Source organism: Gossypium hirsutum, chromosome A07 (genome assembly GCF_007990345.1).
Source record: "Gossypium hirsutum isolate 1008001.06 chromosome A07, Gossypium_hirsutum_v2.1, whole genome shotgun sequence".
Lineage (NCBI taxonomy): Eukaryota > Viridiplantae > Streptophyta > Magnoliopsida > Malvales > Malvaceae > Gossypium > Gossypium hirsutum.
The window spans coordinates 650,776-666,260 of NC_053430.1; the positions used below are offsets into that span (position 1 = coordinate 650,776).

Here is a 15,485-nt window from a genome sequence, read left to right on the forward strand (position 1 = left end):
ATCTAATCTCTTTAGTTTTTTTAAGTTTGATTTTCTTCACTTATTATTTAACTTAGGTATAATTGTATAGAAGGTCATGTACTATATGTTTTTAGTGAATTTAACCCCTCTACTATAATTTGATTATTCTAATCTTTTTAATTTTCAAAATGCGTATTTTTAAAGTTTTATTCATAAATCAGCCCCTAAAATATATTAAAATTCTCAACTTGGTCCTTAAAGTTATTTTTTTTCAAAGTGATACTTAAACTATCAATTAATTTTGTCTCAATTTACATAAAAAATAATATCACCTAATAAGAACATGAAATATGGAATGTTTTTATTGGATGTCATATACTTTTTGGGTAAAATGATAAAAATTGGATAGTTTAGTAAGGAACAATTTAAGAATCCTGATATGTTTAAGGGGCTAATTTACTAATAAAGCTATTTTTCAACTGATTTGATATCTAGTTAATTCGTGACATAAATTAAGTCAAAATTTTAAATGCAATCTATATAGATATAAAACACATCATGCATATGCTATACCTAGAATACAATAAATTAGTTATGAAAAAATCATGTTTTAAAACTTCAAATTCAAATCACATTGGGTACGGGTTATTTTAGGTTCAAGTCATTTAAATTTGTTAGACAAATTTTTCGAGTTAGGTCATTGCAAGTTTTGCTATAGGCTTTTGATACTTGAATTTAAGTAATTTTAAGTTATTTGTTTGGGTCAACTTGAGCTTAAATCATTTTAAATTATTTTCGGGTTTGAATCATGATTTTTAAAATTGAACTGATCAAGCCATCAATTATTTATCTGATTACTAGTTCAATTTTTAATTAAATAATTTATTAAAAATGGAAAAAATAAATAAATTATAACACTGGATTCAATAAATTCTTTATCTTAATTGAGAGCATTTTAAAATCCAATCAATTAAAAATTTTTTTGTTCAAATCGACATACCAATCCATTTCTATTTACAAGTCTAATCTAATTCAACAATTACAATTTATTTGCCTACGGATTATCTTTGAACCTTGCAATCGCATTATAGGTGGACCTATGACTCTATAGTTTTCTTTTTCTTTTTGAGATGTACCAAAATCCCACTATTATTTGTTTATTGGGTCATGGTCATTGTCTTGGTGTCGGCTAATGTGACTCACGAGTCAATGATACCTTGCTTTTTGTGATGGCTTCATGAAATTTTAAGAAATAATGATGACGTCTTGGAATTTCATAGGTTAACTTGTGATATCTCAGTAAATTTAAAATTTAGTCTTTATATTTTTAATATTTAAAAATTTAACATTTTATTTTTTAGATTTTAAAATTTTAGTTTAATTGTTAATGTTATTAAATTTATTGGTATGATATTTTGAGATGAAAATATATATCCACTTGATAGCAATATAATTAAAAAAATAATGCTATAATGAATCTGAATTAAATAAAATAATCTTAACAGTGTTAAAAAGCGGTGCAAAAAAGAAGATGGCAAGGTCGAGGCCACCCTAAAATGGAAAAATATTATATTGGCTCCTTTATATTTTATAAAATTATAAAAAAGCAAATGGTCAAATTATATTTATCCTCCAAAAATGATAAAATTTTAATTTAATCCTTTAAATATTTTAAATATATAAGCTAATACAATGATGAATTTACATTTTATCTCTTAAAAAAATATAAAACTCAGTTCCCCTCCAAAAAGAAATTTTGACTTCGTCTTTAAATGTTTACAATTAAACTTGAAATTTGAAATCTGGAAAGTATAGGTACTGAATTACCAAAAGTAAAAGTACAAAAGTTAAATTTTAAATTTATAAAAAAAGTACAAGGACTTAGATAAAATTTAACCAAATTCATATAAACCAAAAAGAAAGTTGTTGAATAAATAAATCATCCACGAAAAACCTCATTTGTTGTCCCTATTATGGTTGTTGAGGGCCACGTTTAACAATTCTCTTGACTTGCATTCCAATTGACCGGCTTATTTTAAGCGTAAAAGGAAAAAGTAAATCTAGTAAAGGTATTTTATAAAGAAAACATTTAAATTTGGTCTTGGCCTACGCCGATTAGTTAAATTTTTTTTATATTAACATTAATATATTTTTATTATTAAAATTGATCTATCCCGAAAATGCAATTAAAGTGTGTAAGTTCAACATATTCTTAGAATTACAATAAAGAAGGGGACTACATGACTAAACTAGCTGGTCATAATTTTAATAGTTTGCAGAGATTTGAAGAATTCTCGGACTCAGCTCTAGTGTTGCTATATGAATATTTGAATGCATCATCCCTTACTGCTATTTAAAATTTTCACTGGTTTATAATCATCATTGGTTAACTATCCTTTATACCGAAAAAATTATCGTCCTCAAAATGTTTTACTCAAACTCAAATTAGATTAAACCAAATTATATAAGAAGTAAGAGTTGTAAATTCAACCAAAATTGAAGTCATTATATGATATAAGTGCAAGTATAGGCGTAAGTGTACAAATCATAAATAATATATATAAATAAACTAAAATTAAAATAAAATCTTAAATTAAAAATGAATTTATATAGAGGATGCACATAATGTTACTTAAAATTAAAATAATTTGTGAGAAAATCTCCTTATGATATTTGTGATGTTGAAACTTAAACTTTGATGTTCAAGATGTCAAAAATCTTTAACTTTTGCTGAAAATAAATAAATAAAAACTAAAAATTTCAAAACGATAATAAATATTTAAAAATAAATATCATAAATAGTCCCCATCTTTTGTCAAATTTTTATGATAGTTACTTTAAATTGTTTTTTTTTCAGTTTCAATGCAATATTAGGTTTCAATCCAAGAATTTGGTGAGAATTACAAGTAAATATGGCATTGATTTTATTAATTTTTTTTCTCATTTTTAAAGAATTTATCTTGAAATTTTGATAAAATTATGAGGGACCATTTGTGATATTATATTACTTTTGTCCAGAGCATAGAAACAAGCTATTATTTGGAGCTTATGTTCAACTAAAAAATGGAATAATATCACAAATGGTCCCTCATAATTTGGATAAAAAATCATCTCAGAATTTTGATAAAAACTTGTGGGACTATTTGTGATATTATTCCACTATTTTAGTTGAACGTAACCTCCAAAGAATGGCTTATTCCCATCCTTTGGAAAAAATGGAATAATATCACAAATAGTCCCTCATAATTTTATCAAAAATTCAAAATAAATTCTTAAAAGAAGAAGAAATTAATAAAATCAATATCATCTGTACTTGTACTTCCCACCAAATTATTGACTTGAAATCTATTAATATTGTATTGAAACTGAAAAAAAAAATTGAAAGTAACTATCATTAATATTTGACAAAAGATGGTGACTAATCATGATATTTATCCATTTTTTATTTGAGGCCAAAAAAATATTATAGGCACCTGGAGGTGCCAACTTTCAATTCGGCTGCTCCATGCGCCGATTTCAACAATTTCACTAATTAATTTTTTAATCCATATATTTTGATAAATAAACTTTTTTATTTCATATATTTGGGGAAAATGTAATATTATCTTAAATATATTAATAACATTTATCAAATTAAATTTATATTTTTCAAATATAATAAAATAGAGTAAAGATGAATATAATATTTTAAAAAAATAATATTAGAGAAAATTAATTTGACAATATGTAAAAAATAAATAACATGTAAAAAATTATTAATAATGATATTTAAATTATAATGTATTAATATCAATATTCATGATGAATTATCGTATTATTTTAATATTAAATATTTTAAAGATCAAATAAAATTAATCTTAAATTAGTTAAATATTTTTTAATTATATTATTTTTTCAATTCATTGAATTTTCTAAACAGAAACTAATGTTCTAAAAATTTTAAAAAGTTAATATACGTAACCAAAATAAAATAAAATTTATTTTTTGTTAAAAATACAAAAAAAAATTGATTTCTCCTTTTCCATGTTCTCAGCATTTTACTGGTTATGGTCGTATCATGACCTGACCTTCCAGTATGATACACAAACTGAAATTATCTTCTTTAAAGTTTTGCTACCCTCAAGTATGTCTCCACGTATAAAAATCCATAGTGTTGACGCATAAATAAGTGTACTCTAGAGAATAGATATCTACAGAGATTGTGGGTTTAAACATGTGGAGATGTACATGTGAGCGGTGAAAATTTAAGAGATTATGAGTATTAAAAGAGCATAATTCCAGATCATACATATCTATAAGCCAACAAATCAAGTTGGGTCTTGAGAGATTGATTATCTAATTTTTCTATTCAATTTATATAATTTAATTATCAAATCAATTAAATTTTAATTTAAACAGTTAAATTACCAATTTGATTTAATTTTTACAACTTCATAAATACAGTAAAAGAATATATATTAGACTTATTCATGAACCAAACAAGTTGATCGACTTAACTTAAGTTATGCTTGGACAATATTTTTTATGTCTCGGCCTAACTCAAATTTAATTTTAATAATAAAAATATTTTAAAAATAAATTAAATTATAAAAAAGATATTTTAAATATTTGTTAATTTTTGAATAGTGAAATGGACTTTTGGATGGGTTAGGCTAAGATGAGCTTGGGGCCGCAGACGGGGCCCATGGAGAGGTGTAGTATAGACTAAAGAGTCATATTCTTTGACTATGGGCTAATGGACTTCCATCTTATTTGGACTTCTTGACTAATTTCCTTCGTGATCCATTAACACAGAATTAAAAAAAAAAAAACTCGAGTGAGGAAGCTCTGAAAATGGCGTCCTCTTGGAAGGCAATGTCTAGGTTAACGACTCGGTTACAGTCTTCAACTAGTAAGCTCAATAAGTCTTCATTCACTGTTCTTCAGTCCACATCTCATTCTTCAGCTACACGCATTTATCGCATCTCAAGGTGAGAGATTTTAATTTTTTTGAACTATTTTTTCTTATTTGGCTTGAATCTATGATCTTCGAACAATTATAATTCGTTTAAATATTTTTTTTAAATGATTAAGGCTTCCATTGGAGCTGAGTAGTGTGGGATCGATGATGCCGCTTCACAACGCTATAGCTTCGGCGCGATTGATATCGAGCTTGGCTTCTGAGTCTCAAACTTGGAGTTTAGTTCCTCAAGGTTAATTAACTTTTTCTTTTTTAATTTCATTTGATATATATATATATACATATTTTCAATCCAAAATCTATGAACAAAAGAATATGTTTCTGATACAATGTCAAGCAAAATTCCAGAAAATGAGGAAAGAAAGCTTTAAGAAAAGCCTTTTAGTTTAAGAAAATATCAATGGTGGGCGAATCAGCTTTTTAATTTTAATATACTGTATTTGCATCCTATGATAATATATTGAAAGCTCGATTGTTACTAGAACATTTAAATATAAGACTAAACTTTGCAAATTAAATGTAAGGCAAAGATTTCGAGACTGAACTGTTTAGTTGATCTGCATTACTTAATCTAACTGTTGATTGATAGTGAGGTCTAATTATGGTTTTAGTCTCTCTACAATGTTGAAACTTAGGATTTAGTCTCTCTGTTATGTTGGAATTTACTTTAATTTAGATTAGTAAGTCCAAATAGATTACATTCTTAGTTGATGCTGTTACATTATTAACAGTATTAACTATTAATTGATAACAGTGTTAATAGGGTTAACAAATTCATGGAAATCCATGTCATTACTTTAATAGCGGCGGTTAATAGTGTTATGAATTTGGACGAACTAATAACATTATAAAAGTTAAAAGATAAAATTAGAGTAGAGGGATTAAATCCCAAATTTCAGCATAATAGAGAGGCTAAAACTGCAATTAGACCTAATGTGTAACTTGAAGCATATATTCTGAAATTGGTTCTGGGTGTTGTGTTGATCTTCATTCTTCTTTGTGTTTGAGCTGCAGGTATTTCATTGCCTTTATGATAGCCATGTTTTGCAGAGAGTTTTTGGAGTGGAACATGGGTAGTAGTGTTAACATTTAAGCCTTTTTCTTTTTTACTGATTTCTGAGGCACAAGATTTTATAGTTGAACCTGGTCTTTGAGGAACACTTCAATTTGACATTGATTTTTGCTTTTGAGTTTGGTTCCTTTCGTCAATGTTGCCTTTCTTCTTCTTCTTTTGCTTTCCCCTTAGTGTCTCTTAACGTGGATGAACTTCACATAATCACCCTGAATTCATAACTTTGACAAGAGCTTATCAGTTTTTTTGTTTTGCCCTTATTTGTGTTAGATTCAGCAACAAGCAATTTCCCATAGGAACTTTGAAGATTCTTTCATTTCCCTTTGACATGTTTAAAGATGTGTGTATTACTATCAACTTTTAGTTTGGAGATGATTTAAAATATGGGACCAAAAGTAATCTAAGCAGTCCATTTGTAGCCATGAGATTTCATATATCATGGCTATCTCATGCTAATCTTAGTTTGCTTGCCATTTTAGCCATGGCACGTTCTGCTTAATAGTGACTCTTTTTTCCAATGAAGTTGACATTGCTTATAGTTAAAAATAATGTCGATAATGGCATGTTATTATAGCCTTGAACATCCCATTTCAAATGTAATTGTCTTGATTTTCGTCATTTTTGCTCTCGCAAAAGGTGCTTTCTACTGCACTTTATATAGATCATGGTAAATTTAGGGGTGATATTGGTTCTGTCCGGTCAAGTTTTTTAGATTTTTTTAAACCTCCATCATAATCTAGGTTTAATTTATTTTCATGTTAAATTTAATTGGTTTTTAGACACACTACTAGATTCATAGGTATTTCTAATAATTATTTACAGGTTCAGTTTACTGAGACGGAGGCACTATAATGTACTTTTTTTCGATGACCGTGAATTTTGAATTATTACATATTCGATGTATTTTAATTTTGACATTTTAAATAGAATAAACAAATTAAGTGATAACCCATAATATAATGAGCTCATAACCCATTTACATACCTAATCAGTCAACTCAAATTTAAACATTAAACCTAAATACCCATTAAAATTTTATACTTTTAAAAACCCAAATTTATTAAAATTTAAAATCCAATACCAAGTAATATTTAAAACTCAAATTAATATTTTTTATGATATTCATTTTAATTTTTATCACTTAATATATAAAAAAACTTAAATTGATAAATATCCATTAAGAATAGTAGAAGTCATGAAAATTGTATGTTGGATTGTTGGCCAAGAAAAGAAATATTTTTTGAGTTGATTAAAAATTGTTTGATTTAATTTTTAATATTTTTGTAATGAATTTGAAATAAAAATAAAAATAAAATTAGAAGTAATATGATATATTAAATTGAAGAAGAAAATACAATTATGTGAAAGAAATTAAAGGGAATGAAATTTTAAAATACCTCAATTATAGTTTTTTTTTTCAACTGAAAAAAATTTAAAAACCAAACTGAAACAAACAAAAAAAATTTCGTTTGATTTATTTGGTTTCTGGCATAAAAAATTAGATTGATTGAATTCACACTCCTAATTTAAAATACAGCATCATCATGCTTTAATGTAATCCAAATTCAAACACTAAATTGAAAAAAATTACCAAATTCTAAAACTAATGTAAAACAAATTAAAAATAAAAATTGTCAAATTGATGTAGAGGAGAGCATTTTTCGGTTTTAACTGAAAAACCGACCCCTTCAATTTTCTTGATTTCGGTTTAATTGGGTGGGGTGGATTAATTAATTTTGGCCTTGGTATATTTAGTTAATTCGTCCTGTTATCGATTTTTTAATTTCAAAACTGACTCAAATGAAAAAACCAGCTAATAATATATTAATTTTAAGTTATCTCAATAACTCATAAGATCTAATTAAACCCATTTTAAAAAATTAATTAAAATTTAAAATAAAATAAAATATGCTTATAGTTTTTATACTTTTCAAAAATTAGAAATTTAGTCTATTTAGTTGTATTTTTAGGAAATTAATTTTTTTACTTTTCAGATTTTAAATTTCAAGTCAACTATTGATAATGTTAAGTTACATGACTACTCAGTGAGTATTTTTTTTTATTTCATAATGTCAAAGCAACCAATTTAACCAAAAAGAAATTAACGAGGTTAACAGTTAGACTTAAATTTTAAAATTTAAAAAAGTAGAGGACTAAATTCCTAGAAATACAAGTATAAGGATTAAACTCTCAATTTTGAAAACGTACAGGGACTATAGGATATTTTAACCCCAAAAGCTTTCAGCCATTTTTCATGATTTCATACCCTTTCCCCCCAAAACATCCCCGACGGCCGACACCCATTTTCTAAAACCCTAAAATATCACTGTCGTTCGTTGCCGTTCACCTTTCACTGACGTTCTGAAGGAGCTTCACCGTCGTTCAGCTCGGGGTACGTCTTTCTCTGTTTTTGCTATGCTTATTAACTTGGCAGACTTTTTTCTTGATTTTAACCATTTTTTTTTCACTATATCTAGTTTGATGTTTATTTTTTCGCTTTGGATGCTGTTCATTTTTATGCTTCATTTGATTTGTTCAATTTTTGTTGTTTTGGATGTTAAGTAGGAAGTAAAAAGGTTTTGGAATGTGACGTTTGTTTTCTTCTGATTCGTTGACTGTGTCGATGTTGTAAGCATATTATTCGATTGTTTATAAGCTGGAAATGATTATTATTATTATTTTTAAATTTAATGCTTATTGTTTTGAAAATTCTATGAAATTATGAGGTATGTGCTTATCGGTTAGTGCTTTTGTTTTATCGCAATTTCCTTTCTACAAAAGCCTCAAAACCCGCAACCTGTTTACTTTTCCTTTCTTCAAAGTTGCTGCATAGAGCGGTTAAATGGCTACTGTTAGTAACAGCAATAGCAGCAGCAGCAGCAGCAGCAGCATCGTTAATGGCGGGATAAGTATCGTAAGTGATGGTCAATGGAAAGCTGAGGAAGCAGTTGGTGGGAATGCCAAGGCTCTCCAAGCCTTGAGAGAACTTATCGTTTTCCCTCTTATCTACTCTCGTGAAGCCCAGAAACTTGGTCTCAAAGTATCCAGCTTTTACCTTCTTTTTTTTTTCTTTCTATATATATTTTCAAAATCTTAAGTTGTAGCTTTTGTTTTTGAGTTATTGATTTCTGGGTTTTCTTTCAGTGGCCTCGTGGTTTGCTCCTATATGGTCCCCCAGGCACTGGGAAGGTAACTAACGGCTTTATGCATCTGCTTTTCTTTCTATCTTTCTTTCTTCAATATCGTCACCAGTTTTTTGAAATTTGAATACCCAGAAAGCTAATATATGTTGTAAATCATTGTTCTAAAATGGGTGAATTTCTATCTATAGTTGATAAGAAGGGGGGGGATATATGATCCTTTTGTTCATTGAAGTAACTTGGTTTTTTTGCAATGTAGACAAGCTTGGTACGTGCAATCGTTCGGGAATCCGGTGCCCATTTAATAGTTCTCAGGTACTGCATTTTTTGGATTGATTTTTGTATGCTATAAAAGTGCATCTGTATGGTGCAAAAAAAAAGGTCTTTGAATTGTTGTTTTGTCATTTTCAAGTTTCCATAGGTTTTATGATTTTTGGTTGTCTTGCAGTCCACACTCTGTTCACAGAGCACATGCTGGAGAAAGTGAGAGAATTTTGCGGGAAGCATTTTCAGAGGCATCATCTCATGCGAGTTCAGGCAAACCATCAGTTATTTTCATTGATGAAATAGATGCGCTTTGCCCTCGTCGTGATTCAAGGTATTGAAAGAAGTGAGAGCAAAAATGGATTTTTTTATAGAAAATTGCTCATATTCAAACTGCCTCTTTCTTTTGGTAATTTGTATTTGAGTGTGATTGACAAACAAGTTGAGAATTCATGGAATTCAAGATGTAACATTGCATGATAGTTGATCACTTATAATTGGTTATTGTGTGAAGCAAAATTTATCACTAAATTTCTAATGCTGTTTCCTTCATCTACATTCCCCTATAGGTTGTTATCAATGGTTTGCTTGGCTAAAAAGAAGTAATCATATTTTGATAATAACTGCAAAAATCTAGAAAAAGGTCATACCTAATATTTTGTTTTAGAATATTTGGTGTATATGCACATTGCATTTTGCATGTAACCAAGTGATTGTTTTCTGAAGCACACTTCAGTAAACTAACTATGCTTCAAATGTAGACGTGAGCAGGATGTTCGGCTAGCTTCTCAACTCCTTACATTGATGGACTCCAATAAACCCTCAGCAACTTCTGTACCACGAGCCGTTGTGGTTGCATCAACTAATAGGTTGGTTTGTCTAATTCGAGTTATAAAGCTTCATTCTTTTTGCACGTGCCATGGTCAGCCTCGTTTATAAGTAACATAGTGTCAAGCTTCTAGAGATTTTATATAAAGATTCAAATGTCATTCAAGTTTCTTGTTTTATGCTTATGTTAGAACCTAATAGTTATGCATTATACTTACTACTTCCCAGTTTCCGCCACTTTCTAAGATTTTCTCCAAGTGCTATGATGTTATGGTGCTATCTTTATAAACTTAAATGCATTGGGCTTATAAATTTTGTACCGTCAATTATCTCCTTAGTGTAATTCTTATTTTCATTTTGCCCAAAAAGAGGCTGTAATGTCTTAACTGATGGACTGGTGGTTTAATCATAGAAAGCTAGTTGCAGTGGGTCCTAACATTTTAGGTCGAACTTAGTAAATCGTTGCTAACCTTTATTTTTGTGCATCAAGAGTGGATGCAATTGACCCAGCTCTAAGAAGGTCAGGGCGTTTCGATGATGAAGTTGAAGTTACCACGCCTAACGAAGAAGAAAGGTTTCAAATTCTCAAGGTAAGACTGACTGTCCCTTATATGTGTTGCTTTGCTTGCTATGATCAATCAGACCCTTTAAATGCTTGAAACATTTGTAAGCATGAGTTGTCACTGTACTAGTTGCTTGATTCACATCCCAGTTCAGATTGCTTCAAGTCATAAAGCTTTGTTGTCATTGTTTTCAGCTTTATACAAAGAAGGTTCCTTTGGATCCCAGTGTTGACTTACAAGTTGTAGCTGCATCTTGCAATGGATATGTTGGAGCTGATTTGGAAGCTTTATGTCGTGAGGCAACCATGTCCGCAGTTAAAAGGTCTACAGATGCAGGTGAAGTTCCAAGTGTCGTTAGCCTAACAATGGACGACTGGAAGCTTGCTAAGTCTGTTGTTGGCCCAAGCATAACAAGAGGAGTAACTGTGGATATTCCGAAGGTGTCTTGGGATGATATTGGTGGACTCAAAGATCTGAAGGTGAGAATTACATGTTTTATTTCTTATTGAGAATCTTGGATTTCATTTTACACAATTCATGAACAGAAAAAGCTCCAGCAAGCTGTTGAGTGGCCTATCAAACATTCAGCTGCATTTGCAAGGCTTGGGATATCTCCTATTCGTGGAGTTCTTCTGCATGGACCTCCTGGATGCTCAAAAACAACTCTTGCTAAAGCTGCTGCTCATGCTGCCCAAGCTTCTTTTTTCTCTTTGAGGTTAGATCATATTTGGGTGGACATTTTGTAATCCATAAAACATGTATGGAAGACCTTAATATTTCTTTGGTGGTTGATATATTTTGACTGATGACTCCCCACCAACTTCTGCACCTGTTCTTAAGAGATGCTTTAGGGTGTAGGACTTTAGCCATCTTATGGTAGCTGTATTTTGGTTCTGGGCTTTAGGGTGTGTGACATAAGTTTGTAAATCGAATATCTAAGAAGATGGTAAATTTGAAGTAAGAAAATCTTGGAACTAGGATAGAATTACCTTTTGCCTTTCTTTGGTTTAAGCCATTCACACACAGGAGGCCTAATCATTGAAAGAAAGAAAATGTATTAGTACAAAGACAAGCAAGCATGCTAATAAAACTGATTTTGTATAAAGACTTAGCTCCTTATAGACCTATGTGAGTACACATATTTCCAATGATTACAATGGAGCCCTGTGTTAGCAGTAAACAACTTCGTTGTTAGACTTGCTTATATGGGTAAAATCTCAGAGATAGTGGATGCTTACACAGAGGACTTGGTACAAGTCCGCAGAGTTTGAATTACACTATTATCGTCCTTGTTCTAGCTAAACCATCTAGGTCATCTTGGGCAACCGTCAACACTTCATCAGGCTTGATGTGATAAAGATGGAGGTTGACTGGTTTACTAAATGCAAAATTTGCCATTGCATTCCGCCAAAGCATTACCTTCCCGATAGATATGTTTAAAATTCACTTCCCAATCCAAATTTAGCATCCGTTAACAGATCGGAATACAACATTAAAACTATGCCCTTCTCCTCTACTGCAAATTGCTTTAGCCACTGAGAATTTGTTGACTTCCAGCAAAGTCCTCCTCACTCCCATATTATGGCTACTGTTAAACCATCATTCACCCCCCACATTTCAGCTTCAAAGACCGAGGATATGTTTACATTTTGCCTTTCGATCTCACTGCTTCGCTCTCATGCTTGTTTAAATACTGTGTATTGTGCTGGTCTATTCATAATTTATGAATCAGTGGTGCAGAGCTATACTCGATGTATGTTGGAGAGGGTGAAGCTTTGTTGCGAAATACATTTCGTAGAGCGCGTCTTGCAGCACCAAGCATAATTTTCTTTGATGAAGCTGATGTTGTTGCTGCTAAACGGTTAGCATGTAGCATTTTACTTAATAGAGTTTGTATTACTTGATTTTCTCTAAAATGTAGATTTTCTCATATTCTAGGTTTTGGATTACGTTTGTCGTGTGCTATTTGGTTTTGACAATTAGACACCATGTTATTGACTCAATGCTCTTATTTCATAATGTATTTGGCAAGATAATGAAATGTATTGGGTGAAGTCTAGATTGTGGTCATGCATGGTTATGTGTCTAATGATTTTGTCGCCTATAAATACATTCTTCTCATCATTTTGCTTTGGACTGTTCTAGTAGTTCAAACTGATTATATCTTCTCCCTTAAATGGCAGGGGTGGGAGTTCGAGGAACAGTACTACTGTTGGAGAGAGGCTTCTATCCACTTTACTGACTGAAATGGATGGTTTAGAACAGGCAAAAGTGAGAGATAGTTCCATAAGCCGGTAAAAGTACCATGGAGGCCCCTATACTAGGAGTTAGATTGCATTTTGTTCCCTTTACTCAAAAAAATGCACAATTTAGTCCCTATACATTAGATTAAAGAGCAAATTGGTCCTAGTAAAAATTTCATCCATTTCTACTGTTAAAAACTTGGTTTGTTGACAAAATAACCAGACAATTATACATGGCGTGCCATGTGTACTTCATTCTGACATACATGGACTAATTTTTTAACGGTAAAAATAGATGGAATTTTTAACAGAATGATCAATTTGCACTTTAGTTTAATATATAAGAACTAATTTGCCCATTTTTTGAGTGGGAGGGGTAAAATTTTATCCAACTCCTAGTTACAACAGCCTCCCTGGTACTTTTACCTCCATAATCCTTATTTCCGGTTTGTCAGACTATCAGGGATGTTATCTAGTTTTCTTTATGTGATTTTTGAGTCAATTCTTTTTCAGGGGATTCTCGTTTTAGCTGCTACCAATCGACCTTATGCAATCGATCCTGCGCTTATGCGGCCTGGAAGATTTGATTTGGTAAAAAATCCTTCTTTTATCATCTGACTTTTGACATTGCTGTTTCCCTGTATGGTTTCTCGGTCCTAACTTGTCTTACAAATTCAGTACACCATTAAACCTTGTACTTTTGTCTCATTAACAAAAATAATATATGAATCAATTGAAATGGAAAACTTGAGCATTGTTTCAATGGTCTTAATTGGTACCTTCTTGAAACAATGAAAATATAGGTGCTTTATGTACCGCCACCTGATATGGACGCTAGGTATGAGATCCTTCGCGTGCATACACGGAACATGAAAATCGGGGATGATGTTGATCTAAGAAGAATAGCAGAAGATACAGAGCTGTTCACGGGAGCCGAATTGGAAGGTTTGTGCAGGGAAGCCGGGATAGTAGCCCTGAGGGAAAACATATCCGCCACCTTAGTCAGCAATCGACATTTTGAAACAGTGAAGTCGTCCCTAAAACCAGCACTAACAAGAGATGAAATTGAAACTTATTCATCATTTATGAAGAACCAAGGTTCAATGTTGTCCCCTTCCGGTGCCACCGAGTTGAAACTGAGTACCCGACAAAAAGCCATAATACAAAAAGGTAGAAGTTCATTGAGTAAAGCATTTCCAATTAAAATAAGTGTTTTGGGTGTCATATTGCTTATTGCTGGTACATATATATTCATGCATAATGAACAAACATCATATGAATCAGTGGTTACATAAAGTATGCTGATGATCTTATATAAATAGTTTGTATCACCTATTTTTTTTGGTAACGTTTGTTTATTTATAGAAACATTTTGTATTCTTTTTTCTTTTGGGGTTAAAATATGCCTATGGTCCCTGAATTTTTCAAAAATTAGGAATTTAGTCATTGTACTTATATTTCAGGATTTTTATCCTACCTTTTAAATTTCAAGATTTGGGTTCAATTGTTAATTTTTTTTTTGTTAAATTCATGTTAGTTACAACATCTTTCTAACTACATGGCTAAGTTTTATTATTATTATTATTATTATTATTATTATTATTCCAAAATGCTATCAACAAATTTAACCAAAAAAAATTATCAGTGTTAGTAGTTGCTTTTAAATTTTGAAATTTAAAAAGAAGAGGAATTAAATTCTTAATAATGCAAGTATATGGACTAATTTTCAATTTTTGAGGAGTACTGGGACTATAGGCACATTTTAACCTATTAATTTTAGCCATTTAGGCTAGTTAATGACATTGAGGACTAAATTATGCCGAATTAACAACTAGATTTGGCAATGACATTTTTGTGTTTGTTTAATACAGCGACGATATTAGATGTTGGGTAAAAGTGGAATATTTGTAACAATTAATGTTGCTGAATTTAATTTTGGTATATTGATTTATTTCTCTTTAAATTTATAAAAAAATTATTTTAAATTTTCATTTAATTTTTTGTTTTTTGTAATTGTTGAAGTTGTATTGTTTGTCAAATTATTCTTAAAATGTATGAAAAAGTTAATGTTTTTTAATTTGTTGATGTGGAAGTCCACTTGTATGTTATGTTAACAATTAATTTTAGAACATATTTTTTTAAATAATTTTATAATTTTTGGAATTTTTAATTTTAAAAAATAATTAATTATTAATATATCATTCATTTAGATATCACGTCAACAAATTAATAAATATTAATTTTGTCATACATTTGGGAAGATTTGACAAATAACCGGTGTGAAAAAAATTAAGAAATAGTAATTTTTTATATAAAATTAGAGAATAAAATAAATTATTATATTTTAAAATTTTAAAATATTAATCATGCCAATATTAGATGGGTATTGATGGAACACTTTTTTTTAGACGTTGGTTTTGACATTTTTCAAACATATATTTTATTTTCACACAA

General features: G+C 30.0%; 2 protein-coding genes across 5 annotated transcripts; both read left to right on the forward strand.

The window, feature by feature from the left end:
- The first annotated feature begins 4,690 nt into the window (after positions 1–4,690).
- LOC107930792 (uncharacterized) lies at positions 4,691–6,611 on the forward strand. 2 transcript variants are annotated; one of them, XM_016862509.2, is made up of 3 exons: positions 4,691–4,931; positions 5,035–5,153; positions 5,936–6,111. In XM_016862509.2, exons 1-3 carry the CDS (start codon positions 4,795–4,797, stop codon positions 5,953–5,955), a joined length of 276 nt encoding a protein of 91 aa, XP_016717998.1. In that variant the 5' UTR covers positions 4,691–4,794; the 3' UTR covers positions 5,956–6,111. The 2 variants fall into 2 exon arrangements, with proteins under 2 accessions (XP_016717998.1, XP_016717997.1); XM_016862508.2 differs by lacking the exon at positions 5,936–6,111 and adding an exon at positions 6,264–6,611 and having other exon boundaries at positions 4,739–4,931.
- A 1,385-nt stretch (positions 6,612–7,996) lies between these two features.
- LOC107930869 (cell division control protein 48 homolog B) lies at positions 7,997–14,855 on the forward strand. 3 transcript variants are annotated; one of them, XM_041117050.1, is made up of 13 exons: positions 7,997–8,385; positions 8,775–9,033; positions 9,138–9,182; positions 9,393–9,448; positions 9,582–9,731; positions 10,159–10,266; positions 10,716–10,815; positions 10,983–11,267; positions 11,334–11,503; positions 12,521–12,649; positions 12,972–13,059; positions 13,545–13,622; positions 13,835–14,855. In XM_041117050.1, exons 2-13 carry the CDS (start codon positions 8,836–8,838, stop codon positions 14,324–14,326), a joined length of 1,899 nt encoding a protein of 632 aa, XP_040972984.1. In that variant the 5' UTR covers positions 7,997–8,385; positions 8,775–8,835; the 3' UTR covers positions 14,327–14,855. The 3 variants fall into 3 exon arrangements, with proteins under 3 accessions (XP_040972984.1, XP_016718119.2, XP_040972983.1); XM_016862630.2 differs by having other exon boundaries at positions 8,827–9,033; XM_041117049.1 differs by having other exon boundaries at positions 7,998–8,385; positions 8,816–9,033.
- The last annotated feature ends 630 nt before the right edge of the window (positions 14,856–15,485 follow it).

Excerpts from the sequence above, each read along its gene's own strand:
- LOC107930792 (XM_016862508.2), top strand. The coding sequence starts at position 4,795 with ATGGCGTCCTCTTGGAAGGCAATGTCTAGGTTAACGACTCGGTTACAG. Across the intron at positions 4,932-5,034 it reads CGCATTTATCGCATCTCAAG|GCTTCCATTGGAGCTGAGTA; the intron begins GTGAGAGATTTT and ends TAAATGATTAAG. Across the intron at positions 5,154-6,263 it reads TTGGAGTTTAGTTCCTCAAG|ATTCAGCAACAAGCAATTTC; the intron begins GTTAATTAACTT and ends TATTTGTGTTAG.
- LOC107930869 (XM_041117050.1), top strand. The coding sequence starts at position 8,836 with ATGGCTACTGTTAGTAACAGCAATAGCAGCAGCAGCAGCAGCAGCAGC. Across the intron at positions 11,268-11,333 it reads GTGGACTCAAAGATCTGAAG|AAAAAGCTCCAGCAAGCTGT; the intron begins GTGAGAATTACA and ends ATTCATGAACAG. Across the intron at positions 13,623-13,834 it reads GGCCTGGAAGATTTGATTTG|GTGCTTTATGTACCGCCACC; the intron begins GTAAAAAATCCT and ends ATGAAAATATAG.